The 19,641-nt window shown below is 43.8% G+C and overlaps 2 protein-coding genes across 13 annotated transcripts in view; one reads left to right on the forward strand and one right to left on the reverse strand.

The window, feature by feature from the left end:
- alpk2 (alpha-kinase 2) overlaps positions 1 to 8,883 on the forward strand; it is a 36,808-nt gene extending 27,925 nt beyond the window's left edge. Inside the window, exons 5-11 of the mRNA XM_041885364.2 lie at positions 5,529 to 5,656; positions 6,148 to 6,195; positions 6,356 to 6,654; positions 6,886 to 6,974; positions 7,242 to 7,459; positions 7,663 to 7,711; positions 7,833 to 8,883. Of these exons, the coding sequence (XP_041741298.1) occupies positions 5,529 to 5,656; positions 6,148 to 6,195; positions 6,356 to 6,654; positions 6,886 to 6,974; positions 7,242 to 7,459; positions 7,663 to 7,711; positions 7,833 to 8,037 (1,036 nt within the window). The 3' untranslated portion in view covers positions 8,038 to 8,883. The remainder of the gene's footprint in view (positions 1 to 5,528; positions 5,657 to 6,147; positions 6,196 to 6,355; positions 6,655 to 6,885; positions 6,975 to 7,241; positions 7,460 to 7,662; positions 7,712 to 7,832) is intronic.
- Positions 8,884 to 18,707: 9,824 nt separating this feature from the next.
- Positions 18,708 to 19,641, reverse strand: part of nedd4l (NEDD4 like E3 ubiquitin protein ligase) — a 101,934-nt gene continuing 101,000 nt past the window's right edge. For all 12 annotated transcript variants that reach the window (XM_041885376.2, XM_041885375.2, XM_041885377.2 and 9 more), the window contains one exon: positions 18,708 to 19,569. In XM_041885376.2, coding sequence (XP_041741310.2) covers positions 19,467 to 19,569 — 103 coding nt within the window. In that variant the 3' untranslated portion in view covers positions 18,708 to 19,466. The remainder of the gene's footprint in view (positions 19,570 to 19,641) is intronic.

The following is a 19,641-nucleotide window of genomic DNA, read 5'->3' on the forward strand; positions in this document are numbered from 1 at the left end:
ATGTTGAGGCAGGTGTATGTTGAGGCAGATGTATGTTGAGTCAGATGTGTGTTGAGGCAGGATGTTGAGTCAGATGTATGTTGAGGCAGGTGTATGTTGAGGCAGGTGTATGTTGAGGCAGGTGTATGTTGAGGCAGGTGTATGTTGAGGCAGATGTATGGTGAGGCAGGTGTATGTTGAGGCAGATGTATGTTGAGACAGATGTATATTGAGGCAGGTGTATGTTGAGGCTTGTGTATGTTGAGGCAGGTGTATGTTGAGGCAGGTGTATGTTGAGTCAGATGTATGTTGAGGCAGGTGTATGTTGAGGCAGGTGTATGTTGAGTCAGTTGAGTCAGATGTATGTTGAGGCAGGTGTATGTTGAGTCAGATGAATGTTGAGGCAGGTGTATGTTGAGTCAGTTGAGTCAGATGTATATTGAGGCAGGTGTATGTTGAGTCAGTTGAGTCACATGTATGTTGAGGCAGGTGTATGTTGAGTCAGTTGAGTCAGATGTATGTTGAGGCAGGTGTATGTTGAGTCAGTTGAGTCACATATATGTTGAGGCTGGTGTATGTTGAGTCAGTTGAGTCACATGTATGTTGAGCCAGGTGTATGTTGAGTCAGTTTAGTCACATGTATGTTGAGGCAGGTGTATGTTGAGTCAGTTGAGTCACATGTATGTTGAGGCAGGTGTATGTTGAGGCAGGTGTATGTTGAGGCAGGTGTATGTCGAGGCAGGTGTATGTTGAAGCAGGTGTATGTTGAGGCAGGTGTATGTTGAGGCAGGTGTATGTCGAGGCAGGTGTATGTTGAAGCAGGTGTATGTTGAGGCAGATGATTTGTTTAACACTTGTTTGGTTACTACATGATTCCGTATGTGTTATTTCATAGTTTTGATGTCTTCACTATTATTCTACAATGTAGATAATAGTAAAAATAAAGAAAAACCCTAGACTGAGTAGGTGTTCTAAAACCTTTGACCGGTAGTGTATGTTGAGGCAGGTGTATGTTGAGGCAGATGTATGTTGAGGCAGGTGTATGTTGAGGCAGGTGTAGGTGTATGTTGAGGCAGATGTATGTTGAGGCAGGTGTATGTTGAGGCAGATGTATGTTGAGTCAGATGTGTGTTGAGGCAGGATGTTGAGTCAGATGTATGTTGAGGCAGGTGTATGTTGAGGCAGGTGTATGTTGAGGCAGGTGTATGTTGAGGCAGGTGTATGTTGAGGCAGATGTATGTTGAGGCAGGTGTATGTTGAGGCAGATGTATGTTGAGACAGATGTATATTGAGGCAGGTGTATGTTGAGGCTTGTGTATGTTGAGGCAGGTGTATGTTGAGGCAGGTGTATGTTGAGTCAGATGTATGTTGAGGCAGGTGTATGTTGAGGCAGGTATGTGTTGAGGCAGGTGTATGTTGAGGCGGTGTATGTTGAGGCAGGTGTATGGTGAGGCAGGTGTATGTTGAGGCAGGTGTATGTTGAGGCAGGTGTATGTTGAGGCAGGTGTATGTTGAGGCAGGTGTATGTTGAGTCAGATGTATGTTGAGGAAGGTGTATGTTGAGGCAGGTGTATGTTGAGGCAGGTGTATGGTGAAGCAGGTGTATGTTGAGGCAGGTGTATGTTGAGGCAGGTTTATGTTGAGGCAAGTGTATGTTGAGGCAGGTGTATGTTGAGGCAGGTGTATGGTGAAGCAGGTGTATGTTGAGGCAGGTGTATGTTGAGGCAGGTGTATGTTGAGGCAGGTGTATGGTGAAGCAGGTGTATGTTGAGGCAGGTGTATGTTGAGGCAGGTTTATGTTGAGGCAGGTGTATGGTGAAGCAGGTGTATGTTTAGGCAGGTGTATGTTGAAGCAGGTGTATGTTGAGGCAGGTGTATGTTGAGGCAGGTGTATGTTGAGGAAGGTGTATGTTGAGGCAGGTGTATGTTGAGGCAGGTGTATGTTGAGGCAGGTGTATGTTGAGGCAGGTGTATGTTGAGGCAGGTGTATGTTGAGACATATGTATGTTGAGGCAGGTGTATGTTGAGGCAGGTGTATGTTGAGGCAGGTGTATGTTGAGTCAGATGTATGTTGAGGCAGGTGTATGTTGAGGCAGGTGTATGTTGAGTCCGATGTATGTTGAGGCAGGTGTATGTTGAGTCAGTTGAGTCAGATGTATGTTGAGGCAGGTGTATGTTGAGTCAGATGAATGTTGAGGCAGGTGTATGTTGAGTCAGTTGAGTCAGATGTATATTGAGGCAGGTGTATGTTGAGTCAGTTGAGTCACATGTATGTTGAGGCAGGTGTATGTTGAGTCAGTTGAGTCAGATATATGTTGAGGCTGGTGTATGTTGAGTCAGTTGAGTCACATGTATGTTGAGCCAGGTGTATGTTGAGTCAGTTTAGTCACATGTATGTTGAGGCAGGTGTATGTTGAGTCAGTTGAGTCACATGCATGTTGAGGCAGGTGTATGTTGAGGCAGGTGTATGTCGAGGCAGGTGTATGTTGAAGCAGGTGTATGTTGAGGCAGGTGTATGTTGAGGCAGGTGTATGTCGAGGCAGGTGTATGTTGAAGCAGGTGTATGTTGAGGCAGATGATTTGTTTAACACTTGTTTGGTTACTACATGATTCCGTATGTGTTATTTCATAGTTTTGATGTCTTCACTATTATTCTACAATGTAGATAATAGTAAAAATAAAGAAAAACCCTAGACTGAGTAGGTGTTCTAAAACCTTTGACCGGTAGTGTATGTTGAGGCAGGTGTATGTTGAGGCAGATGTATGTTGAGGCAGGTGTATGTTGAGGCAGGTGTAGGTGTATGTTGAGGCAGATGTATGTTGAGGCAGGTGTATGTTGAGGCAGATGTATGTTGAGTCAGATGTGTGTTGAGGCAGGATGTTGAGTCAGATGTATGTTGAGGCAGGTGTATGTTGAGGCAGGTGTATGTTGAGGCAGGTGTATGTTGAGGCAGGTGTATGTTGAGGCAGATGTATGTTGAGGCAGGTGTATGTTGAGGCAGATGTATGTTGAGACAGATGTATATTGAGGCAGGTGTATGTTGAGGCTTGTGTATGTTGAGGCAGGTGTATGTTGAGGCAGGTGTATGTTGAGTCAGATGTATGTTGAGGCAGGTGTATGTTGAGGCAGGTGTATGTTGAGTCAGTTGAGTCAGATGTATGTTGAGGCAGGTGTATGTTGAGTCAGATGAATGTTGAGGCAGGTGTATGTTGAGTCAGTTGAGTCAGATGTATATTGAGGCAGGTGTATGTTGAGTCAGTTGAGTCACATGTATGTTGAGGCAGGTGTATGTTGAGTCAGTTGAGTCAGATGTATGTTGAGGCAGGTGTATGTTGAGTCAGTTGGAGTCACATATATGTTGAGGCTGGTGTATGTTGAGTCAGTTGAGTCACATGTATGTTGAGCCAGGTGTATGTTGAGTCAGTTTAGTCACATGTATGTTGAGGCAGGTGTATGTTGAGTCAGTTGAGTCACATGTATGTTGAGGCAGGTGTATGTTGAGGCAGGTGTATGTCGAGGCAGGTGTATGTTGAAGCAGGTGTATGTTGAGGCAGGTGTATGTTGAGGCAGGTGTATGTCGAGGCAGGTGTATGTTGAAGCAGGTGTATGTTGAGGCAGATGATTTGTTTAACACTTGTTTGGTTACTACATGATTCCGTATGTGTTATTTCATAGTTTTGATGTCTTCACTATTATTCTACAATGTAGATAATAGTAAAAATAAAGAAAAACCCTAGACTGAGTAGGTGTTCTAAAACCTTTGACCGGTAGTGTATGTTGAGGCAGGTGTATGTTGAGGCAGATGTATGTTGAGGCAGGTGTATGTTGAGGCAGGTGTAGGTGTATGTTGAGGCAGATGTATGTTGAGGCAGGTGTATGTTGAGGCAGATGTATGTTGAGTCAGATGTGTGTTGAGGCAGGATGTTGAGTCAGATGTATGTTGAGGCAGGTGTATGTTGAGGCAGGTGTATGTTGAGGCAGGTGTATGTTGAGGCAGGTGTATGTTGAGGCAGATGTATGTTGAGGCAGGTGTATGTTGAGGCAGATGTATGTTGAGACAGATGTATATTGAGGCAGGTGTATGTTGAGGCTTGTGTATGTTGAGGCAGGTGTATGTTGAGGCAGGTGTATGTTGAGTCAGATGTATGTTGAGGCAGGTGTATGTTGAGGCAGGTATGTGTTGAGGCAGGTGTATGTTGAGGCGGTGTATGTTGAGGCAGGTGTATGGTGAGGCAGGTGTATGTTGAGGCAGGTGTATGTTGAGGCAGGTGTATGTTGAGGCAGGTGTATGTTGAGGCAGGTGTATGTTGAGTCAGATGTATGTTGAGGAAGGTGTATGTTGAGGCAGGTGTATGTTGAGGCAGGTGTATGGTGAAGCAGGTGTATGTTGAGGCAGGTGTATGTTGAGGCAGGTTTATGTTGAGGCAAGTGTATGTTGAGGCAGGTGTATGTTGAGGCAGGTGTATGGTGAAGCAGGTGTATGTTGAGGCAGGTGTATGTTGAGGCAGGTGTATGTTGAGGCAGGTGTATGGTGAAGCAGGTGTATGTTGAGGCAGGTGTATGTTGAGGCAGGTTTATGTTGAGGCAGGTGTATGGTGAAGCAGGTGTATGTTTAGGCAGGTGTATGTTGAAGCAGGTGTATGTTGAGGCAGGTGTATGTTGAGGCAGGTGTATGTTGAGGAAGGTGTATGTTGAGGCAGGTGTATGTTGAGGCAGGTGTATGTTGAGGCAGGTGTATATTGAGGCAGGTGTAGGTTGAGGCAGGTGTATGTTGAGGCAGGTGTATGTTGAGGCAGGTGTATGTTGAGTCAAATGTATGTTGAGGCAGGTGTATGTTGAGGTAGGTGTATGGTGAAGCAGGTGTATGTTGAGGCAGGTGTATGTTGAGGCAGGTATATGTTGAGGCAGGTTTATGTTGAGGCAGGTGTATGTTGAGGCAAGTGTATGTTGAGGCAGGTGTATGTTGAGGCAGTTGTATGTTGAGGCAGGTGTATGTTGAGGCAGGTGTATGTTGAGGCAGGTGTAGGTTGAGGCAGGTGTAGGTTGAGGCAGGTGTATGTTGAGGCAGGTGTATGTTGAGGCAGGTGTATGTTGAAGCAGGTGTATGTTGAGGCAGGTGTATGTTGAGGCAGATGTTTTTAACAGAGAAAGAAAAGAAATGTAGCCTCCAGTCACACTCTTTTCGCTCTCAATATAGTAATATAATAATATAATGCTAAAATATTTTCATTATTAATTAATGAATCTTCATTTTGACAGCAAACTGCCTTCATCAGGGTTGTTGAATAGAGCATTGCTTCCCAACCTTTTTCGGTTCATGTACTACCAAGTATATTTTGCTCTGCCCGGAGTACCCCTGAAGTACCCCCTCATGTACATTTGACCAGTAAGCCTATGGTCTCATGAGTCTTCTCAAGTACCCCCTGTGGATAGGCCAGGTACCCCTGTATGGGAAACACTGGAACAGAGAACAAGCCTAAGTAGAAATAGATTATGTTAATTCAGAATAATGATTAAAGGTTTAATCTCTCCTCTCTTCTCTGTGTAGTGCTGGAGATGAGAGCAGAGTGTCCCTCACCATCACCAACGCCTCCAATAAAGATCTGGGGAAGTACCGATGTAGTCTCCTCTGTTCCCATGGCTCTGTCATCCTAGACTACCTCCTCACCTACGCAGGTAAGACACCTTAAACTACCTTCTCACCTACGAGTGTAAGACACCTTAGACTACCACCTCCCCTACGAGGGTAAGACACCTTAGACTACCTCCTCACCTAAGCGGGTAAGACACCTTAAACTACCTCCTCACCTATGAGGGTAAGACACCTTAGACAACTCCTCACCTACGAGTGTAAGACACCTTAGACTACCTCCTCACCTAAGCGGGTAAGACACCTTAGACTACCTCCTCACCTACGAGGGTAAGACACCTTAGACTACCTCCTCACCTACGAGGGTAAGACACCTTAGACTACCTCCTCACCTATGAGGGTAAGACATGTAATACGTCACACTCATATCCAAGTTTCAAATTTCAGGTTTTATTTGCCATGTGCAATGAATAGATTGGAAATCTTACTCAACAGGGCTCTCACAATAAAAACAGCAATATACAAATATAATTTGGAAGTTAATAGCCCTCACTGTTTCTGTCTGTCTCTTTCAAAGTGCTGAGTGAGATTGTCATCTTGGCTAATCCCCAGAAAAACACCACAGGTGAGCAGCGATCTAATGTTGAATTTCAGTTTGATATACAGTATACTTCTGAGACAAGGTGTTAGGTAAGTTCAGAGATCATTCAGTGTGGAAGCATCTAAATATGTTATGCTATGTTAATGGTGCTTTCTAAATGACTGTGTTCCTCTCTCTACCTCAGCTGCTTCCACTGAGCTAGTAGGTGAAGAGGAGGATGTGAAATGTTCCCGTCTGCTGTTCAAAGATGACTTCCTGTCAGAACAGTACTTTGATAAGAACCAGCCAGCCAGCCTGGTGACAGAGAAGGAACACTTCGGAGAGGGTATGCACCGGAGGGCCTTCCGGACCAGGCTCAAGGCCGGTATGGTGACTGTCTTCACCCAGGGCCACCACTGTGTGCTCAAGGTACACAACGCTATCAGCTACGGGACCAAGAACAATGAGGAACTGGTTCAGAAGAACTATAACCTAGCCGTGGAGGTGAGGGTTCATTTACCTTGATATCACCAGACTCAGGGTTAGAGTTAAGGTTAGGGTCAGGGGTACATTTAGGGTTAGAAAAACAGTTACTCTCACTATTTGGCATTGTGTAATACTGTGACCCAGGGTTGGGGTCAATTTAATTTCAATTCAGTCACTTCCTGAACCCGGTTGTAACCATCAGCGGAAATGCTCAGATCTAACACGTGTGTGTGTATTGTGTGATTCCAGGAGTGCCATGTTCAGAACACAGCCAGAGAGTACATCAAGGCCTGGACAGCCGTGGCCCAGACACAGGAAGCCTTCGGAGAGGTTCCAGAGTGAGTATGACGTCATCGCTGTCACATCATCAGCCTGCAAATCCCAGTGTCAAATCCTAGATGCCATCTCTTCTCCTGCCGTTGTGTCCTGGTGTCCCACCCAACTTAACCCCTAAACTTCACTCCAGCTCACCTTGTGTTCCAATCTCTCTGTTCAAGCAAAAACATGACATCCTTTTTTTCCCCCAGTGAAATATGCAATACAGCAACGTTAACCGTCTTGATTCTTCCTGTTATTCCTCTTCTAATCCCCCTCCCCCCTTCCAGGATTATTCCCATATACCTGGTCCACCGTCCGTCCAACGACGTCCCGTATGCCACGCTGGAAGAGGAGCTGATGGGGGACTTCGTTAAGTACTCTGTCCGGGACGGGAAGGAGATCAACCTAAAGAGGAGAGACTCAGAGGCAGGACAGAAGTGCTGTGCCTTCCAGCACTGGGTCTACCACAAGACTGAGGGTAACCTGCTCGTCACTGACATGCAAGGTAGGTCACTGCATCTGCACAGTGAGAGCCAAGGTCCAGCCTAGCTACTGTATTTACAGCAGTTCAAAGAAAGTAGGAGATGGAAATATTAATAATATATCTACCGTATAAGCACTTGTGACAACTGCTGCTATTAAAAAGAGCTTTATAAATAACGTGAATGACTGATTGATTGATATCTAATTTATCTCGTTTCATTCCAGGAGTTGGCATGAGATTGACAGATGTTGGAATAGCCACATGTAAGAAAGGGTGAGTATTGAAAAATAAATACAACACAAAACCTGATGGTTTAAATCAAATGATATAAGAACTGTATTCTCTAGTGTGTACTCACTAACCACATGCAATGTCTCTGTTTTCTGTTTTCTAGATACAAGGGGTTCAAGGGAAACTGTGCCACGTCATTCATCGATCAGTTCAAAGCCTTGCATCTGTGCAACAAGTACTGTGAGATCCTTGGACTCAAGTCTTTACAGCCAAAGCCTAAAAAGGCTGTGGCCCATAAACCCAAGCCAACTCAACCTGCCACAAAGACTAAAAATACTTTCGTACCCACCCTGAAGAACAAATCCTGATAGGAGGGGTTGTCTTTAAATTGTAACAATTATGGATTTTTTTATCTAACATTTATTATTGTCTCATTCAGATGAGAATCTCTTTTGCAAGAGAGACCTGATAGTCGAGCTAACAGATTTGATACCGGGAACATGGCCCAATTAATAAACCTGATCTACAATACACTAGAATGGATACGTGATTGTCTATCTGGTGTATAAAAGAGACTGTTGGTTCAATGGAAGTATGGCTGGTTGAATAAATGTACTGAAGACGTCCTGAAGCGTCATGGAAGTCTGCCAGTACTCTTCATTCAATCTACCTAGGGAGGATCTGCTGCTGTCAATCATGAAGGGCTTGTCTCATTCAGTTGAATAGGTTCTCCCACGTACAGGTTTTCTCACGTTGTGATGAAGCTGCGATGATTAGAAAGAACGTGCAGTATAACCAGAGATAGTAGGTTTCTACCCTCTCTGGTAGTGTTTCGCTCTTTGATGACGTAGCATAGCAACAGGCTATGTTGTTTCTTCTGTTTTTTTGTTGGTTTCCTTTTTGTGTATTTTTTTAAGAAACTTTTTGAGGACACATTTTAAACATTTGATTTAAGAAAATTGTGTAAAACATAATTATTGTGTGAGAACATAGACTGCAAGAAAATTATATAAATCATAGGACTACAATTTTATGCATTTTCTATGATGTACATGATGAGTGAAAATATATATTTATATATTTGTGTTACATGCATTTTTTGTTGTTGTTGTAAGGTAACTAGAGGTTACCAATAGATGTACTTTGAAATTATGTATAACAGATATTTAAGATGTACAGTATTAAACAGAAAAATATACAATGACCTAGTAAAACGACTATGTTTTTTTATTTGGTCTGGTGCAACAACAAAAGAACTGGAAGGTTAACAAGAGTAGCTCCTCCCAACAGCAAGGATGCATGTTGAGACCATTTGAAACCTGTTGTTGAATGTGATAGGCCTCCTGTAGCTCAGTTGGTAGAGCATGGCGCTTGCAACGCCAGGGTTGTGGGTTCGATTCCCACGGGGGGCCAGTATGAAAAATGTATGCACTCACTAACTGTAAGTCGCTCTGGATAAGAGTGTCTGCTAAATGACTAAAATGTAAAAATGTAAATGTGATGGTACTGTAAAATAAATGCTGAGATTGCTATTTAAAGTGTTGTTGAGTGTGATGGTCCTGTAATGGTACGTGTATGCTACTGCAATACCGGCGACAAGCTAGTAGCCTTCAGCACACATACGGTTACAGAAGAACGAAGGGCCAGTCAGAGTGAGAGCACACCACTGCGCCCCCTGAGAACTCAGCCTCTTGACATCCCGAGCCAGCTGTCTGATGTGCTTGGCACGGCCAGAATACCTGCTGCTATGCTACCACTGCTGCTATGCTACCACTCCTGCTATGCTACCACTGCTGCTATGCTACCACTCCTGCTATGCTACCACTGCTGCTATGCTACCACTCCTGCTATGCTACCACTGCTGCTATGCTACCACTGCTGCTATGCTACCACTGCTGCTATGCTACCACTGCAGTCTGCCTCAGAGATGAAACGACTCAATATCGTCATCCGCCGGCCTTCGGCCTACCTCAGAGCTGGGCTACAGTAAGCAATGTCTGCCATGTCTAGATGAGGTGTTCATTCATACTGTCTCTCCGATCCAAAACAAATGATCCAAATCACTGTATGGGTTATATGTAATCGGATACTGCTTTTTCCATTTTTATTAGAGCGTAATACAGTGAGGGAAAAAAAGTATTTGATCCCCTGCTGATTTTGTACGTTTGCCCACTGACAAAGAAATTATCAGTCTATAATTAATGGTAGGTTTATTTAATAATAATAATAATATGCCATTTAGCAGACACTTTTATCCAAAGCGACTTACAGTCGTGCGTGCATACATTTTTGTGTATGGGTGGTCCCGGGGATCGAACCCACTACCTTGGCGTTACAAGCGCCGTGCTCTACCAGCTGAGCTACAGAGGACCACAGTGAGAGACAGAATAATTTGAACAGTGAGAGACAGAATAACATAAAAAAAATACTGAAAAACGCATGTCAAAAATTTTATGAATTGATTTGCATTTTAATGAGGGAAATAAGTATTTGACACCCTCTCAATCAGAAAGATTTCTGGCTCCCAGGTGTCTTTTATACAGGTAACGACCTGAGGTTAGGAGCACACTCTTAAAGGGAGTGCTCCTAATCTCAACTTGTTACCTGTATAAAAGACACCTGTCCACAGAAGCAATCAATCAATCAGATTCCAAACTCTCCACTCTGGCCAAGACCAAAGAGCTCTCCAAGGATGTCAGGGACAAGATTGTAGACCTAAACAAGGCTGGAATGGGCTACAAGACCATCGCCAAGCAGCTTGGTGAGAAGGTGACAACAGTTGGTGCGATTATTCGCAAATGGAAGAAACACAAAATAACTGTCAATCTCCCTCGGCCTGGGGCTCCATAAAAGATCTCACCTTGTGGAGTTGCAATGATCATGAGAACGGTGAGGAATCAGCCCAGAACTACACGGGAGGATCTTGTCAATGATCTCAAGGCAGCTGGGACCATAGTCACCAAGAAAACAATTGGTAACACACTACGCCGTGAACGACTGAAATCCTGCAGCGCCCGCAAGGTCCCCCTGCTCAAGAAAGCACATATACATGCCCGTCTGAAGTTTGCCAATGAACATCTGAATGATTCAGAGGAGAACTGGGTGAAAGTGTTGTGGTCAGATGAGACCAAAATGGAGCTCTTTGGCATCAACTCAACTCGCCGTGTTTGGAGGAGGAGGAATGCTGCCTATGACCCCAAGAACACCATCCCCACCGTCAAACATGGAGGTGGAAACATTATGCTTTGGGGGTGTTTTTCTGCTAAGGGGACAGGACAACTTCACCGCATCAAAGGGACGATGGACGGGGCCATGTACCGTCAAATCTTGGGTGAGAACCTCCTTCCCTCAGCCAGGGCATTGAAAATGGGTCGTGGATGGGTATTCCAGCATGACGATGACCCAAAACACACAGACAAGGCAACAAAGGAATGGCTCAAGAAGAAGCACATTAAGGTCCTGGAGTGGCCTAGCCAGTCTCCAGACCTTAATCCCATAGAACATCTGTGGAGGGAGCTGAAGGTTCGAGTTGCCAAACGTCAGCCTCGAAAGACGATCTGCAAAGAGGAGTGGGACAAAATCCCTCCTGAGATGTGTGCAAACCTGGTGGCCAACTACAAGAAACGTCTGACCTCTGTGATTGCCAACAAAGGTTTTGCCACCAAGTACTAAGTCATGTTTTGCAGAGGGGTCAAATACTTATTTCCCTAATTAAAATGCAAATCAATTTATAACATTTTTGACATGCGTTTTTCTGGATTTGCAAATTATGGTGGAAAATAAGTATTTGGTCAATAACAAAAGTTTCTCAATACTTTGTTATATACCCTTTGTTGGCAATGACACAGGTCAAACGTTTTCTGTAAGTCTTCACAAGGTTTTCATACACTGTTGCTGGTATTTTGGCCCATTCCTCCATGCAGATCTCCTCTAGAGCAGTGATGTTTTGAGGCTGTCGCTGGGCAACACGGACTTTCAACCCCCTCCAAAGATTTTCTATGGGGTTGAGATCTGGAGACTGGCTAGGCCACTCCAGGACCTTGAAATGCTTCTTACGAAGCCACTCCTTCGTTGCTCGGGCGGTGTGTTTGGTATCATTGTCATGCTGAAAGACCCAGCCACGTTTCATCTTCAATGCTTTGCTGATGGAAGGAGGTTTTCACTCAAAATCTCACGATACATGGCCCCATTCATTCTTTCCTTTACACGGATCAGTCGTCCTGGTCCCTTTGCAGAAAAACAGCCCCAAAGCATGATGTTTCCACCCCCATGCTTCATGTATGGTGTTCTTTGGATGCAACTCAGCATTCTTTGTCCTCCAAACACGACGAGTTGAGTTTTTACCAAACATTTCTATTTTGGTTTCATCTGACTATGTGTGGAGCCCCAGATCGAGGGAGATTATCAGTGGTCTTGTATGTCTTCCATTTCCTAATAATTGCTCCCACAGTTGATTTATTCAAACCAAGCTGCTTACCTATTGCAGATTCAGTCTTCCCAGCCTGGTGCAGGTCTACAATTTTGTTTCTGGTGTCCTTTGACAGCTCTTTGATCTTGGCCATAGTGGAGTTTGGAGTGTGACTGTTTGAGGTTGTGGACAGGTGTCTTTTATACTGATAACAAGTTCAAACAGGTGCCATTAATACAGGTAACGAGTGGAGGACAGAGGAGCCTCTTAAAGAAGAAGATACAGGTCTGTGAGAGCCAGAAGTCTTGCTTGTTTGTAGGTGACCAAATACTTATTTTCCACCGTAATTTGCAAATAAATTCATTAAAAATCCTACAATGTCATTTTCTGGATTTGTTTTTCTCAATTTGTCTGTCATAGTTGACGTGTACCTATGATCATCTTTTTAAGTGGGAGAACTTGCACAATTGGTGGCTGACTAAATACTTTTTTCCCCACTGTATATAAAGATATATACAGGTGTGCTACAGTAGGATGTAGTATATAAAGATATAAAGATTTATACAGGTGTACTACAGTAGGAAGTAGTATATAAAGATATAAATATATATACAGGTGTACTACAATAGGAAGTAGTATATAAAGATATAAAGATATATACAGGTGTACTATAGTAGGAAGTAGTATATAAAGATATAAAGATAAATACAGGTGTACTACAGTAGGAAGTTGTATATAAAGATATAAAGATATATACAGGTGTACTACGGTAGGATATGGTATATAAATATAAATACAGGTGTGCTACAGTAGGATGTAGTATACAAAGATATATATAGGTGTACTACAGTAGGATATAGTATATAAAGATATATACAGGTGTACTACAGTAGGAAGTAGTATATAAAGATATATGCAGGTGTACTACAGTAGGAAGTAGTATATAAAGATATAAAGATGTATACAGGTGTGCTACAGTAGGAAGTAGTATATAAATATATATACAGGTGTACTACAGTAGAATGTACAGGTCTGCTGTGTAAAGGCCCATTTCTCCTCACACTATGAGCTTCTGTGACCATTCATCCATCTGCGGTCCAGTCCAGTCTAGTCCAGTGCAGCATGCGTCTTCTGCTCTAGTCTGGAAGACACCAATTCCCTCTCCTTGATGGTGTAGACTTGTGTTAGTTTCTGACTACCACTAGATGCTGTGCTCCTTGAGATCCTACAGTAACTCATCATGAGATTACCTGTTGGTGGACCTCTCCCAGTTCCACTCCCTCTCTGTAGGCTCCAGGACAGGACTGTTCTCTTTCAAAATGGCACCCTTTTCCCTACATGCACATACAGTGCCATTTCAGACAAAGCCTCTGTCTCCTTCTTTGTCCTGTCTCAGGTCTCCAGGCTCTTCAGTAAAGACCAAGGAAGCCCTACAAGTCCAGTCCGGTTTGCAGCAGTCCATGGTGGGTTGACGCAGGTCTGTGGTCTGTGGAGAGATGCAGGTGTGTGGACAGGGAGACAGTCAGCACTTGGGAATGGTGCTGTCCCTTCCTCTCCCTTTATGTAGCCAGAGGGTGGGTTGTATGGACCAACAGTTAATTCCCCTCAGTGATAAGCGGCAGGGAAGTATTGATCGACCCTGACTGACGAGGGGAGGGGAGGGCACCAACGCACTACCCTGGTAGGGTAAACAGGCAGGCATCTACAGTACCTATTTCACATTCAGCTATTATTCAGTCTTTGCTGTGCCATAAAGACACTGTCATACACAATATCTTTGTTTGTAACTGTACCTTACAGAAGCTATAGTTATTCATAAAGATAGGGACTGTAAGGTAACAACTTTACTTTCCCTTCATTGCATGTTACAGCAGATTTAGCAGATCTTTTTGTATGTTCAGTGTTTTTTTTCCCAGGGTCTAATACCAGTGAGGAAGAGCCTGATCCAACAAGAGAACATGAAAACCCCAATATGACGACAGATGTTATCTTAGTCAGACGGTACTGTACATATCACTGTCTCCATGTCGCAGTGTTCTTCTGAAGTCTTATCAAAGTCCCCTTGCCTGTCATCATCCTCTAGTCTACTGTAGCCTGCAGTATAACCAATTCAAATTGTCAACAGTTTGACTTTGAACAGTTGGACATGGCCTGGGGCCAGGGATGAGATAAGAATCTCAAAATCTTACTTTGAGCCGTTATTTACAAACTGTCATAACAGATCTGACAATTAATCAGTATTCACATGCCCACAGAAATGGTTGGGACATACAGATGTGATCCTGTGAACAATAATCATACTATTTACCTTTTCACATCTCCAACAAAAAGCTTTCCCCAAAGAAAAGCCTGCACACTGTGTACATGTACACTATATATACAAAAGTATGTGGACACCCCTTCAAATTAGTGGATTTGGCTATTTCAGCCACACTCATTGCTGGCAGGTGTATAAAATCGAGCACACAGCCATGCAATCTCCATAGACAAACATTGGCAGTAGAAGTGCCTTATTGAAGAGCTCATTGACTCTATCATAGGCACCATCATAGGATGCCACCTTTCCAAAAAGTCAGTTCATCAAATTTCTGCGTAGCGCGTAAAAATCGTCTGTCCTCGGTTGCAACACTCACTACCGAGTTCCAAACTGCTTGTGGAAGCAACATCAGAACAATAACTGTTCGTCGGGAGCTTTATGAAATGGGTTTCCTTGACCGAGCAGCCGCACACAAGCCTAAGATCACCATGTGCAATGCCAAGCGTCGGCTGGAGTGGTGTAAAGCTCGCCGCCATTGGACTCTGGAGCGAGTGATGAATCACGCTTCACCATATGGCAGTCCGCTGGACGAATCTGGGTTTGGCGGATGCCAGGAGAACACTGCCTGCCCGAATGCATAGTGCCAACTGTAAAGTTTGGTGGAGGAGGAATAATGGTCTGGGGCTGTTTTTCATGGTTCGGGCTAGGCCCCTTAGTTACAGTGAAGGGGAAATCTTAACGCTACAGCATACAATGACATTCTAGACGATTCTGTGCTTCCAACTTTGTGGCAACAGTTTGGGGAAGGCCCTTTCCTGTTTCAGCATGACAATGTCCCCGTGCACAAAGCGAGGTCCATACAGAAATGGTTTGTCGAGATCGATGTGGAAGAACTTGACTGGCCCTGACGTCAACCCCATCAAACACCTTTGGGATGAATTGGAATGCCGACTGCGAGCCAGGCCTAATCGGCCAACATCAGTGCCCGACCTCACTAATGCTCTTGTGGCTGAATGGAAGCAAGTCTCCGCAGCAATGTTCCAACATCTAGTGGAAAGCCTTCCCAGAAGAGTGGAGGCTGTTATAGCAGCAAAGGGGGGACCAACTCCATATTAATGCCATGATTTTGGAATGAGATGTTTGATGAGCATACTTTTGGTCATGTAGTGTATGTCAAAATGTAATTGATATTACTCTGAGCATTTTTCTGTGTTACAGTATCAAGTCCTAAGAGGTCGACTGAGGTCAAGGAAATCCAGAGCTCTGTGGGTCATTGATAGGTCACTGATTGAAACGACACAACACCTTGGGCACGCACAGTATTCCTCTTACGAAACATCTTTCATCGAAAATAAGTATTCCTATCAGTTGGTGACATTACAATTGTGCAGCAGGTCACGCTCAGTTCAGGTCCTCTCCTCTCATCTCATCCAGGTGTCCTCTCTAGATTTATTAAACAGCCCTGTTGCCGGAAGGATTTTTGGCCCCTGGTTTGTTTGTGAGAGACAGAGAGCAAGAGAGGGGAGGGGCCTTGATAACATGACAGGACAAACAGGCCGCTTTTATTTGCTCGTCCTTGGAGCACATAAGTCCTAGATTGCCTGTGTGAATGAACTGGGTTCCCTTCACCGAAACAAACACGTGCACGCACTTATGTTGGAGTCATTAAAACTTGTCTTTCAACCACTCCACACATTTCTTGTTAACAAACTCTGGTTTTGGTAAGTCGGTTAGGACATCTACTTTGTGCATAACACAAGTACTTTCCCAGTGGGTCAGAAGTTTACATACACTCAATTAGTATTTGGTAGCATTGCCTTTAAAATGTTTAACTTGGGTCAAACGTTTCGGGTAGCCTTCCACAAGCTTCCCACAATAGGTTTGGTGAATTTTAGCCCATTCATCCTGACAGAGCTGGTGTAACTGAGTCAGGTTTGTAGGCCTCCTTACTCGCACACGCTTTTTTCAGTTCTGCCCACACATTTTCTATAGGATTGATGTCAGGGCTTTGTGATGGCCACTCCAATACCTTGACTTTGTTGTCCTTAAGCCATTTTGCCACAACTTTGGAAGTATGCTTGGGGTCATTGTCCATTTGGAAGACCCATTTGCGACCAAGCTTTAACTTCCTGACTGATGTCTTGAGATGTTGCTTCAATATATCCACATAATTTTCCTTCCTCATGATGCCATCTATTTTGTGAAGTGCACCAGTCTCTCCTGAAGCAAAGCATCCCCACAGCATGATGCTGCCACTCCCGTGCTTCACGGTTAGGATGGTGTTCTTTGGCTTGCAAGCTCCCCCTTTTTCCTCCAAACATAACGATGGTCATTATGGCCAAACAGTTCTATTTTTGTTTCATCAGACCAGAGGACATTTCTCCAAAAAGTAAGTTCTTTGTCTCCATGTGCAGGGGTACCAGTTAAACTGAGGCCTTTTTTGGGGGGTGCATTTTCACCTAAAACAACGTACACAAAGTTAACAGAAAACTCTTCTAAGAAGTATGATTTGATGTCCAAACATGAACCATTTCACACAACGACACAAAGTTGAATGAGTTTCCATGTTTCAGTTTTAATTTGACTCAAGTTATATTAACTGCGAGGGCTTGTTGTGGAGTTGTGGAATTTAACAAAAGTGAACGTTTATTTCCCCCATTAATAAAAAACAACAACCCCTAAAAACCAAGTACATAAAGAGAGGGAGGAATCTAGTGAACCACAGTTAGTGGAGCAGGAAAAAGGGAGAGAAGGATGAACAGATAATGAGTAGAGGGGAGAGAGAGAGAGAGAGACGCGAGAGAGAGAGAGAGACAGAGACAGAGAGAGAGACAGAGACAGAGAGAGAGAGAGACAGAGAGAGAGAGAGAGACAGAGACAGAGAGACAGAGACAGAGGGAGACAGAGAGAGAGAGAGAGAGAGAGAGAGAGAGAGAGAGAGAGAGAGAGAGACAGGACAGAGACAGACAGAGACAGAGACAGAGACAGAGAGAGAGAGAGAGAGAGAGAGAGAGAGAGGACGAGTGTGAAGATCCCTTCTTCACGACTGTCACTTTATACATTAGCAGCAGGCAGATTTACAGGACTATAGGGTGAAGTCCCAAATGGTACCCTATTACATATATAGCGCACTACTTTTAAACCGGGCCCATAGAGGTCTGGTCAAAAGTAGTGCACTACATAGGGAATAGGGTGCCATTTGGGACACAACTAGATATTGCACCCAGGTAAACAAAGGCTATTCTCAACGAAAAATAAATCAGATTCAAGTTAATGCTAAAAGACATACGACAGGCAGGTAAGTGTGATGGATAAAGTGCCCTTTAGGTTCAGTGGTGTTAGAAAAAGAGAAGAAAATAAACAAAAACAAGCCAAACCTAAAGCTGCGTCCCAAATGGCACTGTATTACTTAGTGTACTACCTTTGACCAGGAGCCATAGGGCTCTTTGACCAGGAGCCATAGGGCTCTTTGACCAGGGCTCTGGTTAAAAGTAATGTACTATTATAGGGAATAGGGTGCTATTTGGGACACAGCAGACATTTTCTATTGTTAGAACTTGCTGCTCTTCTATTAGTGGCAATCATAGCCATCTCTCACAGTTCAGCTTCATTTTAATGTGTTATTCATTATTAATACCTCTATTATTAAATGTTATACATGTATATTTATAATAATGAAACCATTTCTAAATGTTTTTCAAGAAATTAATTTACAGCATTATGAACAGGGAAGGATGAGCATAACAATATTGTTATCATTGTGAGGCAAACCTCTGATTTCAGACTAATTCACACAATTCTTATTTTTTCCCAAGAAGGACCTTTAGTTTAAACCAAGGAGAATACGCAAACACAAGATAACATTTTCATGCTGTTTGTTTTCATAGCACTACAATAACCATGTTATTATTTAAGTCACCCCAATCATGATATCATTGTTTCCAACGGCCAGATTTACACAGTCAAAATAGTAAACAATGTTTATCATCGGTACAAATACGTCAGAAGTGTGTTTTCCGTAAGAACGATAATAATAACGATATTAAAAATCTAATAAAAATGATCCTGTTCCTTCTTGGCTTGCAAAATAAAATAATAACGAGTCCTTGTAGTGAGAAGAAGCCCCGTCCCTTTCCCTGGTGGATAGACCTTATTCTACAGACAGGTAGAGGGAGAGAGGGGGAGAGAGATGGGGGAGAGGAGAGAGAGGGGAGAGAGAGAGAGGGGGGAGAGAGATGGGGGAGAGAGAGAGGGGGAGAGAGAGAGAGAGAGAGAGAGAGAGAGAGAGGGGAGAGAGAGAGAGAGAGAGAGAGAGAGAGGGGAGAGAGAGAGAGAGGGGGAGAGGAGAGAGAGAGAGAGAGAGAGAGAGAGAGAGAAAGGTAGGGAGTGAGGGAGAGAGAGAGAGGGAGGTGGGACCAGGCAGGCATAGTAGTTGAACAGTGAGAGAGACACGGCTAGGCTTATATCCTCATCAGTGATTCTGTGATCGGTTAGCATTCCTAAGGTTATCTGGTGGTGTAGTACTGTAGTATTAAGGTAACCTGGAGTGGAGGAGTTAAGTAGTGATTGATCAATGCAGGACTCAAATCGATCAGTGATTATATACAATGCAGGATCCAGCATGTTACCTTGGAGAGAGGAGGAGTAGTAATTTGATTCATTTCATACATAATGCAGTAACCAGCATGTTAAGGATATGCACTCCACAGCACAGCAGAGTCACTGGGTGGGTGGGTGTCAAATACAACAACAAGAGAGATATTCATATCGAAATGCATCACAGATTCCAGCACTGCAGATTTCAGACAGAGGTGCAGTGTTTTGCGTTGGCTGCACTGCAATGTACTGGCCATGTTCCCCAGCACCTTGACATAGAATGAGAAGACAGACATGGCTCGTTGGGCTCAAGTCTCTGTCACGGTCACTACAGTCTCAGAGTAACCTCGGTGGTTGATCATGTGCATACAACATGCTTGCAGGTAGACCCTGCTATGGCCACTGTCTGCAGCTGTAGAATGGCAGTTAGTCAGTTGATTTTTTGAACGTTCTGTGGCAGTTGGTTTTCAAACGTTCTGTTCTGTGGTGGTGTGTTGTCTCTGTAGTGGTGTTCAACAAAGATGGCTGACGTTAGTTTAATCTACACCCTCGAAACCTTGAGCGTTCTCCACAGCCATGAGCAGCCTCTCTCGCAGGTCGTCAAACGACTCGTAGGTAGGTAGGTCCAGCCTGTTGAAGCTGGAGAAGAGAATCACAGGATTTGTTATCTCTCACAGCAGTCTCATTTAATAAGGATACACTTATAGAGGC

This window comes from Coregonus clupeaformis, chromosome 9 (assembly GCF_020615455.1).
Source record: "Coregonus clupeaformis isolate EN_2021a chromosome 9, ASM2061545v1, whole genome shotgun sequence".
NCBI classification, from domain to species: domain Eukaryota; kingdom Metazoa; phylum Chordata; class Actinopteri; order Salmoniformes; family Salmonidae; genus Coregonus; species Coregonus clupeaformis.